Here is a 25,551-nt window from a genome sequence, read left to right as displayed (position 1 = left end):
GGTCCTCATATTTAGGAGACTATCCTAGCTATACCTCAAATAAGGAAGCTTCCCTTCCTCAAAACCTTCAGAAAAACTAATTTTCTTCCACCTACACATGACTAAAGGCAGCAAGGTGACAACTGGACCCAAAGTCAGGAAGGTCTGAGTTCAAATCCAGCCTCAGATACTTAACTAGCTATGTGCCCAGTACATCACCTCCATCTGCATCAATTCCTTAATAAAATGAGAATATCACCCGCTTCACTGCATTGTTATAGTTAAAATGAGGTAATACTTACAAAGCACTACTTCACAACCCTTAAAGTACTATGTTACCTGAAATTCCAAATCCTAAACTATGCTCTTTTATGACAGCAAACGTTAGAGCACCAAAGGAATATGGCCAAGAACACTGGCCACCAAGTTAAGCGACTCCAAAATGGGCAAACTTCCATAATCCCCTCGGTTATTAAGTCATCAACGCACAGTGCAGACACTGCTGGCTGCAAGGTGCTAGGGCTTTAAGAGGTTCTCCTGGGACTATGGAATCTAGAGACCAAGACCCCGCACACCCAGCCTAGGAGGTACATAGTGAAACACTGCCACACTGCCCCCTTGTGGAAGGGAAGGATCCAAAGGGGTCAGGGCTTAATTACACACTAAGAGCATTAAAGGTTGCGGGTAAAGGAGTAGGAAAAGGCCTACAGCCTTGGAGCTACAACGCGGATACAGATGGGGAGCCCAGCCCGGGGAAGAGCCTTTTGTCTATTTTTATTTCTTTAGAGAAAGCCAAAGGAAAAAAAGAAAAAAAAAGAAAAACGCAATTGCGTTACAAACTTTTATCCCTAGAACCGTCCGTGGATTTGGCTCGTGAGAAGTTAAAATCAGAGACAGACAGACCAACCGACAGAGACAGCAGACGTGCGGGCAGCAGCTGCCGCTACGGGGGGGCTGCCCTTTGTACAAAGTTTATATATATTTATATACACAGACACAGGGGTATAAAATCCAGTGAAAAGGGCTCAAGTGAGCCAGGGTGGGAGTGGGAAGAAGTGGCAGAGATGGGGGCAGTGCCAGCTGTGGAGACACAGGGGAAGAGGAGGACAATGCTTGCACTCACTCCCTTCCCTCCTCCCTGCCTGGGCCAAAGAGATGACGATGGACTGGAAGGAAGAGGAGCTGTACAAAGGAAGGTAAGATGGAGGCATGGGAAAGGCACCCCATATTTCACTCAACTCCTGGGGGGTCCCAAGGCATCCAGAATGTCTAGATGGGTAGGTGTGTCTCATGTACCACCCAGCAGGACGCTGAGCCTACAGCAGTCCCGGCCTCAGGTTGCACCAAGCTGAGGTTATAGGCTTCACAAGGTCTATACGTCCACCTCCATCTGCCAGGCCCGTTTGTTGCATCCCAGCATCTACATGGTTTCCCCCAAAACTCCAAAGGCTTCTTCACCCAGAAGGCCTAAGGGCTTTCCCTGGTAGGCCAAGAGGGAGGGGAAAAGGGAAAAGAAGGATGGCACCTTCATTTGTGGCCCCCACACCCCCCCAGAATGGGGGACGAGCAGAGGAAAAGAGGATGAGAGATGGGGAAAGGGCAATGAAGGGCACCCAGGGAGACGATACACAGAGAGACACTTGTATTCGATGTATGTACAGATTCTGCTCCCCCAGGCTGGGGGCTTTGCTCAGCACAGAGTCCGTCCCCAGTGGGGCCATGGAGCAGCTGCTCTTCCTGGTGTCCAGTGTTGTCCCCAATCGCCCCAGAGCCAATATCCGTGCCCGCAGGCTGGCGTGGTCCGTGGCAGTGGGGAGAAGGGGGCTGTGGAGGGGCAGACACGGAGAAAGGAGGTGGTGGAACCCAGAGGCACCGGGAAGCAGCGCTGGGCTCTTACCTGTAGGAAGATGAACAAAGAGAGGTAACCAACTAACCAAGGAGAACAGAAAACAGGAAAGGTGAAAGAAAACAAAAAAGACAAGACTGGAACTTACATAGTCTGGGGGGTAAAGAGGCTGGAGAGCTGGAAGCACTGTGAGGCAATGGCCTGGGAGGCGAGATTCAGGGCTGGACTAAGAGCTGGGGAAAGAAATGAGAGTCAATGCACTGTCAGAGGCTCTCTTCCATCCTCCTCCTCCCTCCATACAGTCACTACTCACCAGTCAGGGCTGCAGGGTTCAGGGCTCCCAAGGGAACTGCTCCATTCAGTTGCAGGGCAGCAGCCTGGGCAGCAGCAGCTGTGGTTGGGAGCTGAATACCAGAGCCTAAAAGGGTAGAGAATGTAGCACCAAGTCCAAAATTGTAGGTTAAAAGTTTATCCCCATATTCTTCACTCCCAGAGTAGCACTTACCCTCGGCCAACTTGGCCATGAGCTGCAGCCGCCCACCAGCGGTACCCAGGTCCAGTTCCTCACCACCATCAGGGAAGGTAATATCTGTGCCACCGTCCAGTCGCTCAGTCACATGACCCACCCTCATAGGTCGCCCTGCAAGCTCAAAGCCATTCAATTGTTCCAGTGCCCGCCGAGCACACTCTGAGTCAGAAAACTGCAGGGACCACCAAGACAATGTCAGTAAATTCCTGGCCACAGATCTGAATCCATACATAGCCTAACCCCCATCAGTATGACTTACATAATCCTAAAGTAGTTTCACTCAGGTTTCTATACATATTTTCCTTTCCCAAGAGACATAACACTTTAAAGTCCCCTTTCCCATTTCAAGATGTTCTAAGAGACTCTTGTCCAATCATTGAACGGTAGAGATCTGATATTCCCAGCTCCAAACAAGAAGGACCATTCCTATGAAACCTAGTGTGACACTGCTCTAGACTAGGCATTCCAGAATTTTATTTATTACAGATCCCCTGGGGAAGTCTGCAAAGTCTATGGAACCCTTCTCAGAATAATGTTTTTAAATATGGAAAACACATACACTACGTATGAAAATAAAACACTGCAAGGAAGCCATCCAAATAATTATCAAAATAGTTTAATAACAAATTCACACACCCATAGTTAAGAACCCCTGCTCTGGACAAAAATAACCAATAAATGAAAAGGTAAGCTAAAAGATAATCAATCCAAGGTTTTACATTCAACAAAGTTCAGGGGCTCAAGAACTAACTAGTAATCTGGGGCTACCAAAAGCTATGTTCTGGGATGGTATGGTCTATCAAGGACCACGATCTGGAGACAATAAGGGTAGAACTCCTGAGCCTGCTTTTTATTAACTCACTGGTATGCTAAGGCTCCTCTCTTTTTTTTCTCTCTGGACAGAAGTAACGATAATAGCATGGCCACAAGCAAGCACTGCTTGTTTTAGCTGTTGAGCTACTGACCCTAATAAGCAGCAACTGAGGACAAACAGGTACCAAATAAGCCACACTAATCTGAGTCATCCAGGGAATTGTACCTGCTACTATGGAGAATCACCACATGTGGAAATCTCCAAAACCAGCTGGTACATGTTGGAGGTTTTAAAAACAATATTCTAGTATTACCTGCCCTGCCAAATCTCTAGAAAGAGCAGACAACAACTTGTCCTCTGACTTTCTGAAGATGAAGAATTCTCGTAGCACAACATCACTTCCCAATCTATCTACCTTGGTGGTAGTTGCGTGGCTTAGCCAAGCAAACCAACAGTTAATGGTGGGCAACCAACCAGTCAGTGCCTGAAGCTATGTGGGGCTGGGGGAACCAGACTAAAAAAAGCAGTTTGGCTAAAAGATGAGAAAGAACAATTGCCAGGCGGCCACACTTCTGTTCCTGGCTGCTCCTGTTCACAAACCCATCTTTTCCTTAATCAAGGAACAGCAGCCTCCCTCAAAGGCACCTGTCCAGGCATAGCCTTGCTGTTCCCACCTCTGTCTCCATAACACCCATTGTACAACTTCCACAGCTGGTCAATAAAAGCACTGCTCTCACCTGACCTCCTTTAAAGAGCAGCAGCCTAGAGTCACTGCTAACAGAGAACATGACACTTTAAATTTTTATTTACCTCATTCAGTCCTCACAACCTTGTCCAGTACTTACACACCAAGTAAATGTGTAAAAGAGAGTCTGAACTCAGGTGTTCCTGACTCTAAAATACACTGCACTGCCTCACTATTAACCAATGAGCAAGTTCATAGAACAATGAAGTTAACCAGACTCCAGGATACCACATCAGGGCCACTGACAAAGTCTAAAAACAATTAAGCAACAGTATCAATAAACCTTTTACAGTTACTAGATGATGAAGCTAAGCTAGAAAAAACAGACAAGAAAATGAACTCAATTTCAGAGAAATGACACAAATAATAGTGCTACTCACGGTTAAGAATCCGAAGCCTTTAGAGCGGCCTGTATCTGGATCCTTCATTAGGACAATGTTATCAATCTGTGAAAAAAAAAAGAATGGTTCAGATTATCTTTGCTGCGCCTCACCAGTGATTCCCCCATCCAACCTAACATCAGAGCTAAAGGTCTGCTATTTCCCCAACAAAACTTTTTCCTGATTAACCTTACTCAGTCTCTTATTCATTAGCGCCAAGTACAAATTCACTTCCCCTTTGACTTAACAAACTATTTCATGTGCATCCTGAGTATAGATTCTGTGCCTAATTCATATCCCATAACCCCAATGTGATACAACCCATTCTAAGTATCTGTCTGAAAGAATGAACCTCTAGTTTGCACCTGAAAAGCACTGGCTCTCTCCCCACCTTTTCCAGCTCTGTTCCCTATCAAGAGGGTACATACTTTGCCAAAGGGTTCAAAGATGCCCCGCAACATGTCCTCAGTGATATTGAAGTGTAGGGAGCCAACATAGAGCCGCATGGGACCACCACTGCCCTTCTGCAAATTGTTGGCCATGGCTGCCAAGCGATTTTTCTCAGCCTGGGAAAGAAAAACAGTTAGAGGGGGTCACTCCCCAGAACGACCCCTTCCCTATATTATTCCAATTCCATTTTATTATCCTTTGCATACCCACCTGAGAGGCCTGCACAATGATAGGGACGCCCAGCAGCCGCTGCCCTGTCAGTCCAATTGCTAGTGGCACTGACTGGATTTCACAGAACTCCACGTAGGCAATGCCCTTAGAGCGACGTGAGTTCCGGTCTGAGATAATACGCACGTCACGCACCTATGTAGGACAAAGGAGGAACATTGAATCATAGATTCTAAGAGCCAGAAGGGCCATCCAGCTTAATCCCCTCATTTTACAGATGAGGAAACAAAGGCTCAAACATGGCTAAGTGACTCTCCCAGGATCACCCAGCAAGTATCAGAGACAGGATTTAAACCCAGGTCTACCTGACACCAAGTGAGGCGTTTACCCACTATGCCCATGTTGAGTCTTAGGTTGGGTCTACAAGGAATAGAAAGTCTATTCCTCTCTCTGGACAGACTGATCCCAGAAGAAGAGAAAACGATAAGCAGTTTACCTTGCCAACAGCAGAAAAAAAATCCTCTAGATCTCGGGGCCGAATGCGGGCAGCCAGCTGCATGCAGAAGACTGTGCGAGCATCGCGCTCCTCCGGGCTCAGGTTGTCAATAGGCTCCCTGTAATAAAAAAAAAAAAAAAAAAGGCAGGAATTAGGGAGAACCCATTCCCCAATCATTGCTCTTTGTAAGGAGTCTCATCCGTTACTGAATTATACACAAACAGCCTCTGGATTTCATGATCCATTCACTCACCGGACAGGACTCTTCTCTCTGTAATGGGGACTCTTGCTGTGTCCATATCTGCGCCTAGAGAGTGCAGTTGTTGAGACAAACAAAAGCAATCAGAGGACTGTGCCACAGAAACCCATGTGACTTCTTATCCATGTTGGTCTGGAGATTAATTTCCTAATCTATGTGGATATTCCAGCTGTCTGTTCTTTCCCACATCAGTTCTTAACACGAGCCTCCAAAGATAAGTTGTCCTGCTCCTCACACTGGGCTACCCTCAAGAGGCGGGGGGCACAGGAGACGCCCATATCCCCCACATCCCTATGTACTGCTATTATTAAAGAATCAACTCCATAGCAAAAGCTGATACCCAGTAGCAAGGGGAGGACTCCTGTAGCGTACACGCTCCTCACGCCGGCGATCCCGGCTGCGTGACTTGCTACTGCGTCGGCGATCCCGACTGCGGCTTCGGTGACGCCTCTGACGATCCCGGCTCCGGCTCCGGCTATTTCTCCGCCTGTGTCGGTCCCGGTCTCGGCTGCGGCTACGGTTGAAGATAATAACTAAATTACGAGACATCTCCCTGCTAACCTCTTATGTATTACCACCATCAACCTATCCCAACAATCTTTCCAGATACTACACTCAAGAGCCAACATCTTCTTTATTTACCTGCGTTTCCGATCCTTGCTTCTGCTATGGCTGCGGCTCCTCTTCTTCCTGTGAAAGACAGAACTTTAAATCCTCCTGTGGGGTCAGGACCTTTACCCATACTATGCTCACATCCCTATCCCTCTAAGTGACAAGTTCCAAAACAAAGGGGAAAACAGAAGGCGTTAAGATAATAGTATGAAAACTCTTGACGAATCTGGCAGATATACACAACACTTGTACAACACCAGGTTATATGCCTAAATTCTAGTGCTGGGGGACTATTTTGTCAAAACCAAAAGCCTGTGGTCCCAAATGTGGAATCTTCTTGCTGTTACATATAAATAAAATGTGCTCACACTAGGACTGACCTGTGAGTCCACAATGGGAAGTGAAGGCTTCAGCCAGGTCACCATTATTCCTATGACCCAACAGGACCATAACTGGAACCAAGAGAGTCAAGGAATCTTAACAGCAACTAGGGCTATCACCTCCCAGGCCTGGCTGTCTCCTCAACTTGAAATAGGCTATTTATTTCCTCCTCCCCTACTTTGAAACCCATCCCTACCAAAAAAATCCAAGCCCTGTTTCTCCATCCCACACTCACTTGCTTGTCTCCCCACTGGTGCTGCTTCCACTGGTGCCACCTCCTCCACTGTTGCTAGTGCTGCTGGTGCTGGTGCTAGTGCTGGTGCTGGTGCTGGTACTGGTATTGCTTGGGCTATCCTTTTTCACCTCCTTCCTTTGCTGCTCATCCTGGGTGGTTCGCCAGAAGAATGTCCCAAGGGTACAGGCACCAAACACACAGATTCCAATGGACAAAAAAGATAGAGGCGAACAAGAAAGAAAACCCCATGAGATCAAGTTCTCTAGATATCCCTTCAGACACAATTCTACCAATTAATGAAACACAAAGCAGAAAAAAGGAACCAAGCTCAGGTCTCACAGAAAGAGAGGATTTAACTTTAGAAATTCAGCAGACATTTAACTAGGTGGTTTTTTAAAGAGCTATTTGCTCCTCAGTAACGAGAAACAAGGGATGGAACTAGTGGGGTCCACGGTCATGTCCCATGGCTTGTGAAGAGTCACAGTCACAGCCACAAAGGTGTGCTAAAAGAGATGGCATCTACCTCCAACCTTTTCAAAAACAACTGTAGGGAGTAAACAAGAAGGAATGAAGGGATAGTGTCATGGAAGGGCCATTCTCATCCTTTCCTACAACCCAGACTGTTCCCATTTCAAAGAGAGGCCTAAATGGAAAGCCTAGACCTTGGGGACGTTACCTCTTCCTTCTTGTAGGGGGCTTCCAGCATGGCTTCAATCACTATATCAAAGTCGTCTGACGCCATCGTGTCACAATCTGAGGAGAGGAGAGTCAGATGGAGCTTATGAGAGACAAAGCCATCCAGCAGAACCCTTCCAAACCACTCTCTTGCCCTCAGAGAGATAGACCTTGAGATGCTACATACAGCTCCCTGTTTTTTAGGGAAGTCTGTCACTTACCCTAGGTCTAGTTCTGCTGCCTAAAAATCACAATTCATTCTGATCTGTAGCTGGATAATTAAATGGTCTATGGAAACTTAGGATTTTGTTATAGGACTAAAATCTTCATGAGCACAAGCTCAAAATGACAGTATAAACCCTGACCTACCTACGACTGCAGTGCATCAATTATCCAAATTTCCCTTTACAAGGGATTCTATGTCTTTTTCCTGCTGTAACTAGTTCCAAGTCAGATCATTTTGGTTAGCATACATTTTCAAACTTGGAAATAAAATAAGAAAATCATACCCCAAATTCAGAGAAATAAGAAAGAAAAATGAGAAACATAGATTTCTCTTATGTTCTTCCCACATGCCCAGAATCACAATACCAGTTAAAGGGCTTTTATCAACGGGTATTTTCTATCCATGATTGAACGGAATTTAGGTAACTCAACAAAGTGATAGGGGTAGCGATGGGGCTTTTGATCTCATTGGTATAATCAAGCTCCCAGATGAGGAAACTGTCTATATCAACACAGGCCAGCACTTTCTCTGCAACTCACAGTATCAGTGAATTGCTCTAGAGCACTGAGAAGTTAACTGACTTGTCCAGGGTCACACATCTACTACAGATGCATCAGCATCAGGACTTGAACCAGGGCTGCCTGGATGCAAGGCGATTTCCCTACCCCTGCTGCCTGTAAAATACTTTGGATAAAAACAGGTACAACCACTCCTGCTTTGGAGACAAGATGGGCAGGGTGAAAATTTTTGCCTCAATATCCATAACAAGTCTGCCAAATGAGAAAAACAGAAAGGCACTAAAGAAAAACAAGATGCTAAAATTACGTACAAATGAGCAGCTTGTACTAATTACGAATACACAATGTGGTCAGGTTTGGTTTGGTTTTTTTTTTCACAGATATGATATACGTGTGTGTCTTTTAAAAGTAGTTACCTGGAAGGCTATATACATTTATCCAATGATAACCTTTTAGATAATCATCGTTACTCAAAACATTTTTGGAATTTTGGGGGGACTGATTTCAGAGCTTGTGACACAACATTCTACATACTGTCAAAAGAGGCAGGCATTTGTCCTTGGAGTTTTACCAATGATCAGGGTCTCACCACTCAACAAAAAAATGAGAAAGTATGGCAGATAAGATGAGTGTAACTGCTCTTGGTCTTAAGACTTTTAAAGACTTTGTAGACTTGGACATTTTGAATCAAACTCATTTGGGGCCAAATTTGGTGAACCAAAGAGAATATAGTTTGATCCCATTTTGAGTACAAAATGAAGTATGGCTCAGTAAGAAGGCATGTATGCTATCAATCCCTTACGTTTGGATACATTTTACAATCTAACAAATATATCTGCAGACCCTCCAATGATCCTTATAAGCAACAACGCCCTGCACTACGTAGGGTGCAGTCTCTACATACTACAAATCTAAAACCCAGAGAAACTTCGGGCTTTATCACATCACTGTTAAATGGCGATCCAAACGCCAAGCGAGTTCTCCCACGAACTAGCATTGAGAACAATCCTGCGTGTCAGGTGCCCGTCCTCCACAGCACCGGGGTGGGCACCACTCCAGAGGAACCCCGGATCCGCGCTTCCGCGCTCTGTGCTTCAAACACACCCATCCCGAGGCCCAGCCCCCCACCTCCTGAGCCCTGCGCTTCTCGGTTTTCCGTGGGACACAAACTGCCCCAAGAGCAGGGACCGCGCTCGCTCACTGCGAAAGCCAGAAGTCTGAACGCTGGAGACAGCTTCGGCCTCCGACCCCGCCTCCCGGCCGGGTGCACCCCGGGCCCGTCTCCCCAAACCCCTCCTGCTGCCCGTGCCTCCGGCCCGTTTCTGCCCCACGAGCTGCCCGGGGCTCGCGCAGGCGGAGGACGCCGCTAACTTGGCAAACACGACAAAATTCCCCCGAAACGAACAACCCTTGGCCAAGGCAAAGCCTCCCCTCGTCCTCGGCCAGCCAGGGGAACGGGGGGCGACCCTGCGAGCAGCCCGCGGGGCTGAGGGGGTGTGCCTTTCGTCCTCCGGGCGCGCCCCCCACGCCCCTCCTCCGGGGAAAAACGCGAGAAAGGGGCTGCCCGGGGGCGGGGCCTGCACCAGCTGGGGGGGGGAGTGGGCTGCACCAGCTGGGGGCGGGGGGGAGGGGGCTGCACCGGCTAGGGGGGAGGGGAGAGGGGAGAGGGCTGCACCGGCTGGGGGGGAGGGGGCTGCACCGGATGGGGGGGGGGAAGGGGGCTGCACCCGCCCTGGGGGGGAGAGGGCTGCACCGGCCCCCGGGGGAGGGGAGGTGGGGGCTGCACCGGCCCCCGGGGGAGGGGGCTGCACTGGCTAGGGGCGGGGGGGGAGGGGGCTGCACCGGCCCCCCCGGGGGGGGGGAAGGGGCTGCACCGGCCCTGGGGGGGAGAGGGCTGCACCGGCCCCCGGGGGAGGGGAGGTGGGGGCTGCACCGGCTAGGGGGGAGGGGAGGGGGCTGCACCGGCCCCCGGGGGCGGGGAGGTGGGGAGCTGGGATCTGCCCGGGTGGCACCGCCGGCCTCCATCACCCACCATCCGGGCCTGCCCGCGCTGCGGAGGCCCGCACGCCCGCACGGAAGGGGCGGACGGGCCGCCCGCTCCCAGCCGGCCACCTCCCGGGCACGGCCTCCGGACCCGGCGCTACAACACAGTGAACCAGCCCCGGGGGGATGCTGTTTTGGGCCGCGCTGGCTGGGGGCGGGGAGGCCCGACCCCGGGACACACACGAGGGAGGGCTCGCGGGGCCCGCACCCTCCGCGGCTGGACGCGGACGAGAACGGGGGCGAGGAGGAGTTAACCGAGTGTCATGGCTGCGGGGCTGTTACGGGACAGCAAAGTCACAGGGCCCTGGGGGAGGGGGCGAGGGCGGCGCAGCGCTGCGGTCTGACCGAGGGGAGCCGCGGGGCGCTCCACGTCCGTAAGTCACACCAACGCCCTGTGCCGGTGTCGACAACGCCATTTCCAAACCAAAATAGCAAACAAAAAATTAAAAGGTTTGCGTGGTTCTGCTTGCGACATCACTGTCTGCTTGTGACGTCAAGGGGAGGCGCCACGCGGCAACGTCACGGGCGGGTGACGTCTCGATCGGGGGTGGGGGGGAGATTATTCAGCTTCGGGGGTCTCTCACCAGCTCCGGGTCCCCGCGGGGGGGTCCCGGGTTTCTCCGTTCCTTGAGGTGTGTAAAGGGCTCTGAGCCCAGCTCTTTCTCAGGGTCTCGGCAGAGAAAACGGCGCCGTGGCCGGAGCTGCTCTTCTTCCCGCAAGATGGCGGCAGCTCCGATGTCTTCCAGAACCTTCCCCCAATCTGCGCATGCGCTGAGCCCAAGCTGGGGTGGGGTCAACCCGAGCCGTCTCGCGGCAACTCTCCATACTGTACCCTTTCATTGGTTAAAATCAAAATTGTGGGCGGAGCCAGGATCGACTGTTGCCTAGCAACCGTCAATTTCCCTATTGATTGGCTAACGCTTGTGTATATCAGGGAAAAGGGCCTTACCTGCAATCTTTGTTGACGCCTATCACTTTCTCATTGGCTACTGAGCCACTGGGGGAGGAGAAGAAAAAAAAAATCAGACCCAGGGCGTAGCATTAGTGAGGGAGACCCACCTGACCCTGTTTCCAGCACAGCGATTGGCTAGACCAGTACGTTGGGTGGAGACAGTAAGAAAGAGCTGTAGCTGTTTCCTTGGTACGTTCCCTACTGATTGGCTGAGGGCGTCACGCTGGCCTTTAAATCCTTTCCCTGGCTAGGTTTGCTGTGAATAAAATCCGTCCCTTGACCTCACCTTCGGTACTTAGCGCGCATGCGTCCGAGTCCCTCGCTCGGGGCTCGTTGCCTTCTGGGCTCTTTGTGGCCAACTATCTCAGTCTGGGGTGATAGCTGCTGGCAAGGTGCAAGGCTGCAGAGGGCCCCGCCTCCCCTGCTACCTCAGACATCTACTTCCTCTCCAAACAGCATTCTATCTTAGCTGAATACCGGCGCCACATGGATGCTCGGGGGGCACAGGGCACCGAACGTCTAGGTGACGCCCAGATACCTTTTCAGGGCTCTTTAGTTCCTGCGGCCGTTTCCTAGAACCAGCAAAAAAGACAACGACCTAACAAGTTTTAGTCCCTTCCTCCAAGAAAAGACCCGGGTGGGAGGTGGAGGAAGCATCAGTGCGCGACCACCACCCAGTCCACGGGGAATGTTACAAATAAACCAGTTTGTTAAGTCTTCACTCTCTTTGCTGAGATTCGATCCTTCAGAATCTATCTAAAAACACTCAGCAGATAGAACGCTTGGACCGAGTCTCACGACCAAGTTTTGGTACGCATCCATTGGCGGCAAGGCGGTGGTGCGGGGTGCGGGTCTAGAGAGGGGAATATTACATGTGTGGAACATACTGTCAAACAGGGCGGAACTTCAGGCTGTTTCCTTGACGTGCTTTCTGGTAAAATTTGCTAGGCTAGAGCATACAGAATCGAGGAACACGTTCAGAAATGAATGGGATGTAAAAACGTGTCAAAAAATGAGAAAAGTGTTTAAAGATTAAATTTCACAGGGACAAATGCAGGTCACAGCTGGGTTCAAAGAAATAATTTTCACAACTACAAAATGGGGTGCATTAAAAGAGCTGAGTGAGTCAGCAGGGTAGTGTGGCAGTGAAAGAAGCAAATGTGATCTGAGGCTGCACTGACACAGGCACGGTGTGCACAGGACAGAAGGGTGAAAGGTCTGGGAAGCAAGCGTTGCACCGGATTGGAGCTGGAGGAGCGCACAATGTTCTGGCTGCTACATTTCCGGAGCAAGCTTGGCAACATAGTATCCAGAGAAAGGCAACAGGATTGTTGAGCCTTGAGATCATGTGCAATATGAGAACTGAGAACTGGTTGAAAGAACTTGGGAGAAGAGAAAAAATTAGGGGAAATCAAGTTTTCTTCAAGGATTTAAAGAGTTGTTCCATGAAAGAGGGAATCGATATATAATAAGAGACAACATTGGTATAGCACTTTAAAGTTTGCAAAGCCATTTACAAACATTATCTCATGTCATACATTATCTCAGTTGGATTCCACTTAGCTCCAGAGGGAAAATTAGGAGTGGAAGAGCTGTAGAGAAGTACATTTTAGGCTTAATATAAGGAAAAACCATTTAACACTTAAGAGCCATCCAAAAAGGAATCAGTCTACCTGGGGAAATAATGGAGAGTGAAAACACAAAACAGAACTGGATGTCTACGTGTCTGTCACAGAGAAGAGTTCTCACTTTTTCCCTGGAGGGCAGGAACAGAGCACTCCCAAGTGTCAAGACAAGGCTTAGCAAAAAGTTGGCTCCAAGGACAAAAAGGAAGCACAATTTAACTTCCTGACTGTAGAACAAGAAGAATGGCTCTTACTCAGGTGATTTCAGGATCTGGCTCCTGGCCTAGGGATGAATGTGGCTGAGTTTATATCAGGTCCTGAGAATCAGAGGCAGGGGCAAGGGTGAGTGGGGGCAGGAAGGGCTATAACTTTGCTTTATTTGTATTTCCTTTGACACAGAAGAACCAAGAGGAACAGAGTTGGGCGGGGTTGAAAAATCACTCAGTCCAGCATTCTTGGGGTTTGCTCCAGGAAGCCCTGAAAGCTGTGCCGTCCCCTGTGGCTTCACATTCTGCAGTGTTTCCTAGCCCAGGATCTTTGATCACAGAGTGGGACAGGGGGCACTCTAACTCTGCCCTTTAACCCACCTTTATACAAGAGGAGAAAAGCAGACGAGGATACCCTGATCTGCTGAATGGCAATGGTGATCCTACCCTAGGGAATAATCATTGGTTCTTTCAGTGCTATAGGGGAACTGGGAGCTGGTTCTTAGGCTTTGGCCACTAGCAGACAGCACTAGAGGCCGATGGTATAGGAGCGACCAGTGGGATTATGAATAGCTGAGCAGATAGGTGCCGTCACTGCCCATTCATACCACACCTTCTTGGCATTGCTGCATCGCCAGAATCGAACACAGATAGTCTGCCCTTCATGCACGGTGATGGGCTGCTGTAGGAACAGAGACACAGGACGTTTGGGGTAGCTGGTCATGTCATCACAACTGGGACAGGGGCCTAACAGATCTTGGGAGCAATATCACCATATTGGAAGGGAAATGGGAAGTGACTCAAGGAAAGAGAGGTAAGTCAAGGGCAAACAGTAAATATTGGGATCAAGGGATATGATACCCTACAGGCTCTTAGAGATTCTCACCTTGATAGGAAAGAGAATAGGAAACCAGGAGAACATTCCAGGAGAGTGGGTCTCTGGACGGATACCTATGGGGATATAAGAACCAAATGAACTCAAAGCCCTTCCTCTTGCCCTTATCACACCATGACTGCTCCCTCTGCCAGGGCTAAAAAGGACTTCTACAAAAGGGAAAGAATGACAATACCAGTTCCCTTCATCACCTTTTGAAGCAAACATAGGCAGGGGAATACCCAGATACCACACAATTCCTGCTAGTCAGAACCACAAGCACTCACTCAGAGTGATGTCCTGATAAAGCACGGTCTCAAAGTAGCCTGCAAACCCATGCAGGACAGTGTTCACCTCTACAGGGAACTCCAAGGTGCGGTAGCGGTTGTTGTCCATCATAGGATCTGTCAAGAGAGAGGCAGTGAAGGACAGGGAGCCCAAAAGTGATTCAGTAAGGGGCCAGGGGAACAAATCTATCAAAGGAGAGGGCATGCTTAGCTCTGGAGAGAGGATCAGAAGCAGCCATACAAGGACCTACCTCGGTTAGGATGGCTAAAGGAAAAGCAAGGCTGGGGTTCAGCCAGCTGGTGAAAGTTGTGCAGTCGAACTACATAAGGCATCTCAAACTGGGCCTGTCAAGAAGAGGAAAGCAGGTGCTGGAAGGGAGAACAGGGACAGTCTCCTCCTTCCCAGGAACCTAACAGGAAAGTATCAAGAGCCTGAGGGACACACAAATAACAGGAAAGAGAACTCAAACTAACTCCCAATTTAACATACTTTCTAATGAAAGAAAACAGATATCTAGTGTGTTTAATGTTAGTTAAAACTGGGTATGTGGAAGGGGACAAAGTCTTCTCACCTCAGGGTCCCGGTCCTTTTCTCGACATGCCCGGACTTCATTGTACAGCTTAGAGGAAGAGATGGGGGCTAGAAAAGAAGTATACTCCCCCGGGATGCTCACTCCATTATCTGTAGAAAAAGGAAGAGCCAATGAATCTCCAGGGAAAAAAAGGAAATTATGGTCATGTCCTAACCACAGATTCAAGCAGAACCTTTCTTCTGAAAGCCACTCCTCCTCTTGATTTCCCCGTTTTGGTATACGTCATCCTTAATTCTTCCTCATACTCCACTGCCATGCAATCTGTTGCCAAGTTATCACCTGTACTTCTACAACATCTCTCACCTGTTTCTTGTGAGCCCATATCACCTTTTACCTATCGCAAGACTCCTATAACGTTGTCTCCAGTCTCCCCTCCCCCATCCAGAGCTGCCAAACTGATATTCCTTCAGTACACATCTAAATACGTCATTCTCTGTGCCGTTATTCTCAGATCTACTTGTCCAACTCTCACCTCTGCTCATCTCATCTCATATCTCCAAATGCTTTTCAGATACTTCAAACTAAATGTCTCAAAGACATATCCGAAACTGAGCTCATTATCCTTCCCCAAAAACCCTCCCCACTTCCAAATTTCCCTTTTATTGCAAGGGTACCACCATCTTCCAAGTCACTCTTGCTACCAATCTAGGTCTCCTTGACTCACTCTCAACCTTACCAGGCTAATCTATTGCCAAAACTTGTTGATTTTACCATCTTACCTAATATCTCTTGCACACACACCCCTGCCCCCCAACCCTCCTCTGACACTTCCATGTGGTATAGTCTACCAGGATATCTCTATTCCAGTCCACCCTTCATTCACCTATAGAAGTGATCTTCCTAAAGAGCAGGTCTGATCGTATTACTCCCCTAATCAATATACCCCAGTAGTTCCCTATCACATCCAGAATAAACTATAAAATCCTTATACTATCCCATACATTCTATGATCTGGTGAAATTGGACTCCTTGCTATGTCTTCACAATCTTATTTTCGGATTCTGAGGATTTCCACCAACTATCCCCTGCCAGGAAAGCCCATCCTCCTCACCTCTACCTCCTGCTTCTCAGGTTTCCTTCAAGTCACAGCTAAAGTCTCACCTTCAACAAGAAACCTCTCTTATTTCTAGTGCTGATGTTACTCTCTGTCTGTAGCTTGTTTATAGTTGCTTGCATGCTGTCTCCCCCATTAGACTGTGAGCTCCTTGAGAGCAAGGACTGTCTTGTCTTTGCACCCCAATGCTTAGTAGGGACTAGCATATAGTGGGTACTTCAAAAATGAGAGAAATGATTATTAATAAACAATTACTAACACGGGGGTGTGTGTAAATCTAGGGGGTTTTTTTCCCCTTTCTATTTCCTCATTCAAAGCCCAGTCCTTGAGAAGGACAGGGCTGACAATGAGACATTCTCCTCAGTGTTGGGCAGGACCCCTCTCCCCTCCAACTGACTAGTTCTGACTAAAAGGGAAAGAGAATCTAATCTAGGTGAACTGAGGCCCAGTGGTCTACTGCTTAAGTGGTCTGGGTGGAGGTGGATCCATTTGTCCATATTGCTCAGGTGGGGTGATCTGGATGGAGATAAGTCTCTTTGTCCTGGTGACAAAATTAGTCAGTCTCCAGCTCCTCATCAGAATAGAATCCACCTCTCATAATATTCATTATCTCATCAACTGTTACCCAAAGCTGCTTTGCCACCTGTAGGGAACACACTCTTTCAAAGGTATTTAAACATTGGCTCTTCTCCAGGGGCACGCTATGGCTTCCCAGAGGGCGAAAGACCTCGATTTACTGATTATTTGCTAGCCATAATCCATAAAATGATTATTAATTACCCAGAAACCATGTCTCTCGAACTTTTCATTTGTCACAAAAATATTGACTGACCTTCAAGAAGCTTCAGTGGCTCCCTCTTGCCTCTAGAATAAAGTACAAACTCTCCATTTGGCCCTTAAAGACTAAACTTTCTAGTCTGGCTGGACTGTCTAGTGTATGAAGGGGAGTAATATGAAACTAATCTGGGCTACTTACTGTTCCCATAACAGGACATTCCATTTCCCATGTATGTGCCTTTGTACAAGCAAATGTCCATGCCTGGAAAGCTCTTCTGGACCTTCTCCTCCACCTCTTGGAATCCTTAGCTCCCTTCAAAGCTCAAGTGACATCTCCTAAATTGCTTTTTATTTGCTTTGTATATAATTTTGCAATCACTGATGTGTCTACATGTTCCTCCCTACTCTCTACTTCCCATAACCCCCCAGAGAATATAAACAAGGTCCTTGAGGGGAAGGAACTGATTCACTGTATATCCCAAAGACCCAGACAAAGCGTCTGGCATACTGTAGATATTTAGTAAATCCTTGCTGAATTGAATTCATTGTCTTCTACGTTGCTTCCATGGGTTCTCCCACCCTGTAACCAACTTCTGCCCTTCCTGTCTTCCTTTGTCCTCTATCAGAAGGCACCTTTTAGGAAGTGCTGGGCTCCATCTAGGCATTCAGGTGATAGTTCATTATCTGCAAATGAGCCTAGGAGTTCACTAACGATGATGTCTGCCTTCTCGGGGGCCACCCATTCCCGCATGTCTGATGATACTACTGTCACCTGGCTGCCCCACTCTTCAAACTGCCAGTTCTCTAGCCTGTGAATGGAGAAGACATTGTTAGTGTAGGTGCTAGCCCTGACAAAGGCATGTATAAAGCAGGAGCTTCATGCTCTCAGGAGGCAGCACCAGGAGTCACTCACGTAACCACAGCATTGGGGTTCTTCTCTACAGCATACAGCTTTACCCTCCGATCAGCTTGCTTGGCAGCCCGGAGGGAAGCATTCACCAGCGGACCTCGGCCTGCACCTAGTACCATCAGCACCCTGAAAGGAAAGACAAAGCTGAGACAGAACTATCACACCAACTATCAAACAAAATGATACGGATAGATACCATGGCCATAGAGTGTTCTTATAATAGTAGTAGTACTAGTAGTAGCAGCAGTAATAGTAGCAATAGCAGTAGCAACAGCTAGTCTTCGTACATCACCTAATGCCCACATGGGCAGTCGTCCTGATCTGTATCCTGCCACTGGACCCAGGTGGCTCTGGAGAAGAAAGTGAGCCTGATCTTGCACAGCCCTCCCTCACTTAAATCCCATTCGCCTGCAAGTCAGGACCTCTCCTTCCCAATGTCACGGTCCTCTTCCAGAATGTAGGACCAACAACAAGGCCTGCAAGACCCTTTGCTAAACACAAACCTGTTGAACACAATTAATCCTCAACAAGTGGGGGGTGGGGGTTTGGTGATTGTGATCTCCATGGTATAGTTCAGGAAACTGAGGCAAATAAATGTTAAGGGACTTCCCTAAGGTCACAAAGCTAGTAAATGTCTGAGGCCAAGTCTGAACTCAGATATTCCTGACTCTAGGACTCTAGAGCTCAATCCACTATACCACTTAGTTGCCTGAGTTAAGAAAAACTCACTGCACATTGGTGTCCTTTTCCTCTTCCGGTACACGATCCAAGAGACATCTGTAGATAGCCTAGGAAGGAGAACAGAGAGTAGAGGCTACCACCAGCAGGAAACTACTTCTGGCCTCACTCCCATTCCCATGATCACCTAAGCCCTAGCCCTGGTTCCTGCCCCAACTCAGACCCCACATACCTGCTGATACTGGGAGTATTTGATGGGATCCTTCTCAAACACTTCATAAGTTTGTGACTCCAGATTGTCCATCAGTGGCTCAAGAAGAGAAAAAGAAAGACCAAGTTAAGTTAACCAGAGTCTAGAACCTGATGGCACTCCAACTGGAAGAGCACTTTATTTGCCCTCTGGGTCTAGCTCGGAGAGTCTCCTATCATTCCCACAATTCCTAAATTCACAGCTTACCTGGAGTGGTGACTGGAGATAGTCCTCATAGCCCTTGGCAAAGAGTTCATAGGCATTGGGTGGTGGACGGTTCTGGCTCAGGTATTCCAAATACTGCAGGTAAGTGCAGAATTCCTTTTCCGAGTGATGATTGGCACCAGTAATGATGAACTGTACTTCCAACTGTCAAGAAGTCAACGAATCAACTCAATCTCTATAGCCTTCCTTTTTTCCCAGCACAGAGCCCCACCGTCCTATTGTTTTAAAAGACTTACTCCCAAACCAAGCATTTTGTTTAATCACTGCCAGAGGAAAAGGGCATCAATGAAGAGGGGCCTAAGTCATTCATTTTATATATCCTAAATCAATCCCCAAATAATTAGTACATGGCTTTAATATGTTTAATGCCCACTTGGCATCTCAAGGCAGCTCAGAATACCTCATAACTTTTTGCAAATAGCAAAATATACTTCAAATATACTTCTGGATCTCAGAATCCCAAAAGTGAAAACTGGGGACTGAGGAAACAAAGGAGAACAATATAATTCCTAAGTTGGTGCTTTATTATTTAATCCTATGGAAATATTTCCTTTGAAGATGGGTTCCATGAAAAGTTAAAAGTTTCCTGTGCCACATTTTCCCTTTATCTCTGGACCCCTTCTGGAATTAAATATGAAAAGAGAATTGATCTAAGGGGAAATTTCAAACACTCATATAAACAAGGTAGAGAATCACTAGGGAACTAAAGGATGAACGTTACAACTCTTCACCCCAATGTATACCCTTTTTACCTTGAGGAGCCGGAAGATTAATCTCTGGTGCACCTTAGAAAGGACAGGAAATCCCTTCTTATTGGTCAAGAAGATGCTGGTGGGAAGGATGGCTGCTTTGATTGGCTCCCCAAGCCATCGGTCAATAATATGACTGGATGGGAGATCAGCACCAACTTCAATAGCTATAGTATGGAAAGAAAGATCTACTGAAGCCCAAACAGGCTTTCTTATCTGGGAGTCTATTACAATCTAGCTATGTAGCAGCCTGCTATAAAGTAAAAAGAAGTTACCCAAAGTCTCAAGCTAATCTGAAGCTTCACACCATGACTTCAACTCACATGGCGGAGGGGGGAAAGAAGCTCTAGCTATGGCAGCCTGCCACACTCACCCACTGCAATCCTCTTGCTGTAGTCACACAGGGTACGAAAGTTATGCCACCTGACCAGAAGAAAACAGAGCACAGGGCCTGCCAATCATTATACTCCTTCCAGCTGTCAGTCACTGTCCCACAGCCTCTAGCCCATTCTTCTCCCAGCCCTGGTTCTAATCTTCTGCAATAACAGAGAGAATCACATACCACATCCATGTCTTCTCCTCCCCAGTGTATGCCTCTGTCCGTTGAAGAGGCTCATTCCCAATGACATCATCCCGAAGGTCTTCTGCCGCCACCAGGGGTACCCGTATCCAGAACTACATGGAAAGAAACTTATTACCCTTGCCTCCACAAAGTTTTCTTTGATTAAAATGAAAATGATCCCAAACCAGTGCTACACCCTTTAGAACCAACATGTTTTTCTTGTTTCCTGCAGACTTAAGTAGGTAGTGCTACTTCATGGAGACAATGCCCATTTGTATGTTTAGGCTAATATCTATTTGTCTATCTTGTCTTCCAATTCAACTCTATGTTTTCTGAGACAGAAATAAATTCTCTTTATTAAAAGGATTCATTTTTTTAGTAACAGTATTTGTTTGATATATCCAATAACTGACTGATCAGCAATCCTAGGCAAATATAGAAGAACAGCAGGGTTCTTTCCAATCCATTTTATGCCCAATGTATTAGGTAGCCTGGTTTGGGATAAAACAGTATTAAATACAACCCAACCACAGCACAACACTGCCCATTCATCTTCTGGGTCTGGGGAGGAAATCACTTAGGTCATACCATGGAAGAATGATGGCCTGTGTGAATGTGATTGGTCAGAACTCTGGCCAGGTTAGTGTTATCTTCTTGAGTGAGAGGTAGCAGGAAAGCTGGAAGCCCCAGGTATGCCCCAAAATTCAACTCCTGCAGCATGGCCTGGAACAGAGACCAACACAGACAGATTAGTCAATGATGTCCCAAATGGCTTCCATCCTTGCGGTGCGAGACAGAGCTGACAGCAAGGTGTCCCAACAGCCGCTGAAATGTGGTCTGCCCCAGGTGGCCCCCAAGGGTCCATGACAGCCACAAGGCATCAGCCAAGGAGCCTCACCGCCTCCGAATTCCTTCTTATCTTCTCCACTCTGGAATCGGGGCGGATCCATGGTGACAGCTTCCCCACAATCAGGGTATTCCAGTCTGCATGGGCCAGGAAAGACAAAAACAGGAGAGGGGTGAGGACGTGAGCCCGCTTCTGCCCCTGGCATGGGGCACCACAAACCCGGGGCGTACGAGGGGCGGGCAGGGCTCAGACAATGTGGGGGGCGGGGCTCCTACCCCGTCCGGACAGCAGCAGGTCGGACCGAGTGTGGGGCCCGGGGCGGCTCTTGGCAGGCTCCTGGGCGAATTCCCTCTTGAATCGGGGGTGGAAGACGGGCATGCAGAGGAAATCAAAGCTGAGACAAAGACAGAGGACCCGGCCCGTACATTAGTAAACCCACAGCGGCCCGGCCCACGTGGGCCGGACCAGCGCGCACTGCCCACGCGCCAGGGGGGCACGGGGGGGCCTCGATGCCCCCCAAAAGGGACTTCGTGGGAAGGAGGAGAGGGAAAAGGCAGGACCCCCCCTCCGGCGGCAGGGCCGGCCCCCGTGGGATCTCGCCCCTGGCACGGGTGCCCCATGCCCCAACTATCGCCGGATTGCCCGCACACCGTGCCAGCCCGCTCCCAGCCTCGGCAGGGGACACGTGCGCCCGAGCCTCTCCACCCACCCCCATCCGCCGCAGAAATGGTCTCTCCCACCACGGTCCCCTCCCCCTCCCCCCGGGGCTGGGAATAGTTTCTCCCACTCCATCTCCCAGAAAGCGCGCGTCCCACCCCAGAGAGGAGGGAAAGGAAAACGGGGCCCTCACCCTTGTTTGGCCACGGCCCCCAACGTATCGGCCACTTCGGGGACGCAGTTGAGGTCCCGCCCGCTGGACACGCGGCAGCCGGGGGCCCCAACTGCCACCGCCGCCATTTTCCCCCTCACGTTGTCTCTCCAGGACCCCTGGCTCGCAACAACCAATGGCGAAGCGCAGAAGAAGCCGGGTTTCCCCGGTAGGCGGGAGGAGTCTCCTTAACAACCCGAGCGTCTCCTTGCACTCAGCGCCGCGGGGTAGGCGGGGCGAGGTGTGGGCCTCCCTACCAATCAGGGGGCGGCGCCGTGACGAAAGACAAGAGACCTGGAAACCTACCAATCCGAGGGCCCCGTTTGTCCGCCGAGTCTACTTCCCGTCTCGTCTTAGGGAGAACCCTTGAAACAGGTCCAAGCGAAAAACTACATCCCCCATGAAGCCCCGCGGCATGCTCTTGAACACGGGCCGCGGCCAGAGCTTTTTCGTCCGAGGGCCAGTGGCGCAATGGATAACGCGTCTGACTACGGATCAGAAGATTCCAGGTTCGACTCCTGGCTGGCTCGTTGGGAACGGCTCCTCTTTATTGCTCCCTCGGGAGGCATCTTCTGTCCTCTCGGTCTCCGCTGTTTTCCTGCGGTCCCTTATGGATCATGGACGCTTCCTCCGTCTGCTCTTCCAGCACCATAAGGGCCTTCCGAGCGAAGAACGCGGCCTCGGACTCTACTTCACGGTAGACCCCGCCAGGCCCGCGCTCCCTGGAAGCTTCCAGCGGGAGAGGAGGCAGGGAAGGGACGTGGAGGCCGTGTCTGCTGCTCCCGAAAGCTGGACCTCACGCGCAGTCACGGAATTCCTCCGTCCGAACTCCCCAGAAGAGAGTGGGTCCAGGACCTACGTGGGCGTGCCCCGCGGCCCGTGGGCACGTCGGGCCGGTGCCCCCCCGGTGTCCCCCCAGCGTCCTGCGGGTCGTCCAGGCTGCCCTCCCCCGCGGCCAGTCCTGGGGTCTGCACCTTGGACACCGGCCTAGCCCCGCTCGGGCAGCTCCAGGGGCTCCCCGCGACGCGCAGGACCGGGCAGGAGGCCCCCGCGCCCCCTCGCGCCCCGCTGCTGGCCCACGACCCTCCCTCCCCCAAGCGCATCTTCTCTGGCTGCCTCCCCTCTGAGGCGATCCCCAGTGTGTCCTGCAGGTATGGTGGGTGTGCATGCACCCCCGCTCCTCTACATGTCCACATCCACACGCGTGTGCGTGTTGGTGGTGGTCTGCCTCACTCAGAGCAGGGGCTGTTGTTTGCCTTTCCCTGGATCCCTAGGACTTCGTACGACAGCCTGGAACCCAGGAAGGGCTTCGTAACTGCTGACTGATTGCGTCGGTGCGTTCTCTAGACATCTTGTTTAAAGGATCAGGTGTAAAGCTGGTGAAAGTTTGTCTTATCTTATCCATTCTCCTCATGCCAGTCAGTGTAATATTAACGATATCTCGTGCGTTCCCTGTAGACTGTACGCTGCCCTGGTGTCACTTCCAGGAGAGCATCTGATGAATTACAGACCGATGGATGACCGGTGTTATCTCTGCCTCTTGGAAGACTTACAGAAGGCAAATGGATGTCTACTAATGGAGGAATTTCTGGCATGTTGGTATTTGAGTGGGAGGAAAAGTTTTACATGGGAGAGTCTTCCTGATGCCCTAGAAATCACACCAGTAAGTAACTTCCCATCCTCCCTGCCCTGCCATCTCACTGTATTAGGTTCCAGTTCAGGGAGTCAGGAGATCTTGGTTTGAGTATGTCACTCACTACTAATGATGGGGCTCAGACTCTGGGAGCCTCCTTGAGCTCCCCTTGAATCTTCCCACTTAATCTGGCCTTCCTTACTCAAGTCTAATCTTCGCATTTGTTCTGGCAGTCTCCGGAAGCCCATGGGCTTTTCATTATCTTTCTACTCTAGTCTCCGTTGCACCACCCCCCCCCCCCCTTGATCCCATCAAAACCCCATTCCCCTGGCTGCTGACCACTCCCATCAAGATCTGTATCCATTCCCATACTGCCCCTAGATCTGTATCCATTCCCATACTGCCCCTATCAAGGTCTCTGGATTGCCCCACCTGCTTCCCACCCAAACCCACACTAATCTGATATCTCCTGATAGCCTCCAGCTGATTCCAGCCTTTGACCCTCCTTGGATTCCCTCCTTGGACTTCTCCTCAAGACCCTCCCTAAACACCTCCTCCCATCACCCTGGACTACCAGACCACCCCCAGATCCCTCCTACACTCTTTTCTGTATTTAAGTTCCATCTTGCCTCCATGAAGGCGCTCAGATTCAATCCAGCTCAGACTCTGTCTAGCTGGGATTCTGTCTGGCCTGCTTGTGAATACAAGCTTTACAAATGCTTAGGCGCCTTAAGAGGCAACCCAATTTGGTGAATCTTTAATAAACTTTGTTTTCTTTGGCTTTAAGAAGGCTTGAGTAGAATTCATTCGAGCACGACCCGGACTGTCGGTATCTTGGGGTCCACAATCACCCCTCAACCTCGTCACTATGTGACCTTTTTCAAGTCCCTTCACTTCTGAGGACTTCAAATGACCATTAAGTGCTATGTATACATCATTGTGCTAGGTGCTGTAGGAGATAGAAAGTTTAGAAAAGACCCAAGGCCCAGTGGCACCCACAGTCTAACAGGATCCATAATAGTAAGATCCATACTCAGGAAATTGAAATACACAAGAACACTTGATAAATAAAGTTTGCCCAGTGATGTGAGAGAATGAGCACTGAGCAGGTTATCCCTGACACATGGAGAGCCGAGGGAACGTCAGGGAAAGGATGACTATTTAGTTGGGCTTGAAAGAATAGGAAAAAATTCAACAAAGGAGGAGAGAAGGCATTCCTTACCTAGGTATTGGCCCAGGCAAAAGCAGGAAAGGCACGTATCCTACGGTATTTTGGGTAAGGATAAATGGGAGATGGAAGAGCACAGTTTAGCCAAAGTAACAAAATTAGGCCAGAGGTCTTCTCAAAGTCTCCCGGACTCTTAAAATTCTAAGAATGACAAGAACCTCATCAGACTATTTTATTGTATTCCCCATGGCAATAAATACCGTATTCAGAACTGGGCGTATTCTTGGACTTGTTAATTGATTGATTGCATAAGAGGCTATATAGAATTAACCTAGAACATGCCCCTTACTATCAGCTAAGCCTACGGTTACGTAAGAATCAGAAAGACACAGTAAAGAGCACTGATTGCTTCCATCTTTGTTTTTTGGGGAGACTTTAGGTTTTTTAATCAATTTTCAGTTGCGTATCCTTCTATATTCTGTTTTAAAAGGATGAGGGGAGAAACATTTCTTTTTTTACCTATAGAATTGTAAGGAATGTAGGACTTTGAATTGTGAAGATGGGCTGAGATAGGGAGAAAGAAGAATACAGTGGAGTGAGGAATGCCTTTGAGGAAAAAAAGAGTTTATCTCAGCCCTACAAAAATGGGTGGAAAATATGGATGCTTCATCGCCTTCACTGAACAGACTTACAGAATTTCAGAGTTCAAAAAAACCACAGTGAGCTTACCAGAAAAAGAATTCACTTGATCACTTATCCAACAAGTTGACATCTGGCTTTTTCTTGAAGAACTCCAACAAGTGGCATCCATAGCTTCCTGAGGCAGACCTTTTCACTTTTAGATAACCTCAACTGTTATAAAAATTTATCTTTGTACAATTTTTCACTCAGGATCTCATCCACAATAATTCTTCATTTGGTGTCAATTCTCTCCTCC

At 49.0% G+C, this 25,551-nt stretch overlaps 2 protein-coding genes and 1 non-coding gene across 8 annotated transcripts; 1 reads left to right on the top strand and 2 right to left on the bottom strand.

Annotated features, from left to right (window-relative positions):
• Positions 1 to 734: 734 nt before the first annotated feature.
• Positions 735 to 11,413, bottom strand: RBM23 (RNA binding motif protein 23). 5 transcript variants are annotated; one of them, XM_072624591.1, is made up of 14 exons: positions 10,941 to 11,413; positions 7,571 to 7,647; positions 6,895 to 7,043; positions 6,309 to 6,356; positions 6,007 to 6,180; positions 5,661 to 5,714; positions 5,408 to 5,525; positions 4,954 to 5,106; positions 4,722 to 4,859; positions 4,294 to 4,359; positions 2,331 to 2,526; positions 2,139 to 2,243; positions 1,974 to 2,058; positions 735 to 1,876 (listed from the first exon to the last, which is right to left on the bottom strand). In XM_072624591.1, the coding sequence occupies exons 2-14, from the start codon at positions 7,634 to 7,636 to the stop codon at positions 1,873 to 1,875; spliced, it is 1,356 nt and encodes a 451-aa protein (XP_072480692.1). In that variant the 5' UTR covers positions 7,637 to 7,647; positions 10,941 to 11,413; the 3' UTR covers positions 735 to 1,872. The 5 variants fall into 5 exon arrangements, with proteins under 5 accessions (XP_072480692.1, XP_072480695.1, XP_072480693.1 ...); XM_072624594.1 differs by having other exon boundaries at positions 6,895 to 7,034; positions 10,941 to 11,190; XM_072624592.1 differs by having other exon boundaries at positions 10,702 to 11,081.
• A 1,867-nt stretch (positions 11,414 to 13,280) lies between these two features.
• PRMT5 (protein arginine methyltransferase 5) lies at positions 13,281 to 22,208 on the bottom strand. Of its 2 annotated transcripts, none has more exons than XM_072624586.1 (17): positions 22,120 to 22,208; positions 21,221 to 21,339; positions 20,997 to 21,082; positions 20,687 to 20,821; positions 20,099 to 20,211; positions 19,910 to 19,959; positions 19,540 to 19,703; positions 18,770 to 18,931; positions 18,545 to 18,622; positions 18,364 to 18,422; positions 17,638 to 17,760; positions 17,358 to 17,533; positions 14,873 to 14,982; positions 14,552 to 14,645; positions 14,301 to 14,417; positions 14,026 to 14,090; positions 13,281 to 13,821 (listed from the first exon to the last, which is right to left on the bottom strand). In XM_072624586.1, the coding sequence occupies exons 2-17, from the start codon at positions 21,321 to 21,323 to the stop codon at positions 13,669 to 13,671; spliced, it is 1,788 nt and encodes a 595-aa protein (XP_072480687.1). In that variant the 5' UTR covers positions 21,324 to 21,339; positions 22,120 to 22,208; the 3' UTR covers positions 13,281 to 13,668. The 2 variants fall into 2 exon arrangements, with proteins under 2 accessions (XP_072480687.1, XP_072480686.1); XM_072624585.1 differs by lacking the exon at positions 22,120 to 22,208 and adding an exon at positions 21,796 to 22,058.
• Positions 22,209 to 22,270: 62 nt separating this feature from the next.
• TRNAR-ACG (transfer RNA arginine (anticodon ACG)) lies at positions 22,271 to 22,343 on the top strand. The gene has a single exon. It is a non-coding gene; the product is annotated as a tRNA-Arg (tRNA).
• Positions 22,344 to 25,551: the final 3,208 nt, after the last annotated feature.

The sequence above is a fragment of the Notamacropus eugenii genome, chromosome 7 (assembly GCF_028372415.1).
Source record: "Notamacropus eugenii isolate mMacEug1 chromosome 7, mMacEug1.pri_v2, whole genome shotgun sequence".
Lineage (NCBI taxonomy): Eukaryota > Metazoa > Chordata > Mammalia > Diprotodontia > Macropodidae > Notamacropus > Notamacropus eugenii.
The sequence above is the reverse complement of the archived record's forward strand: the minus strand, read 5'-3'. Positions and strand labels throughout refer to the sequence as shown.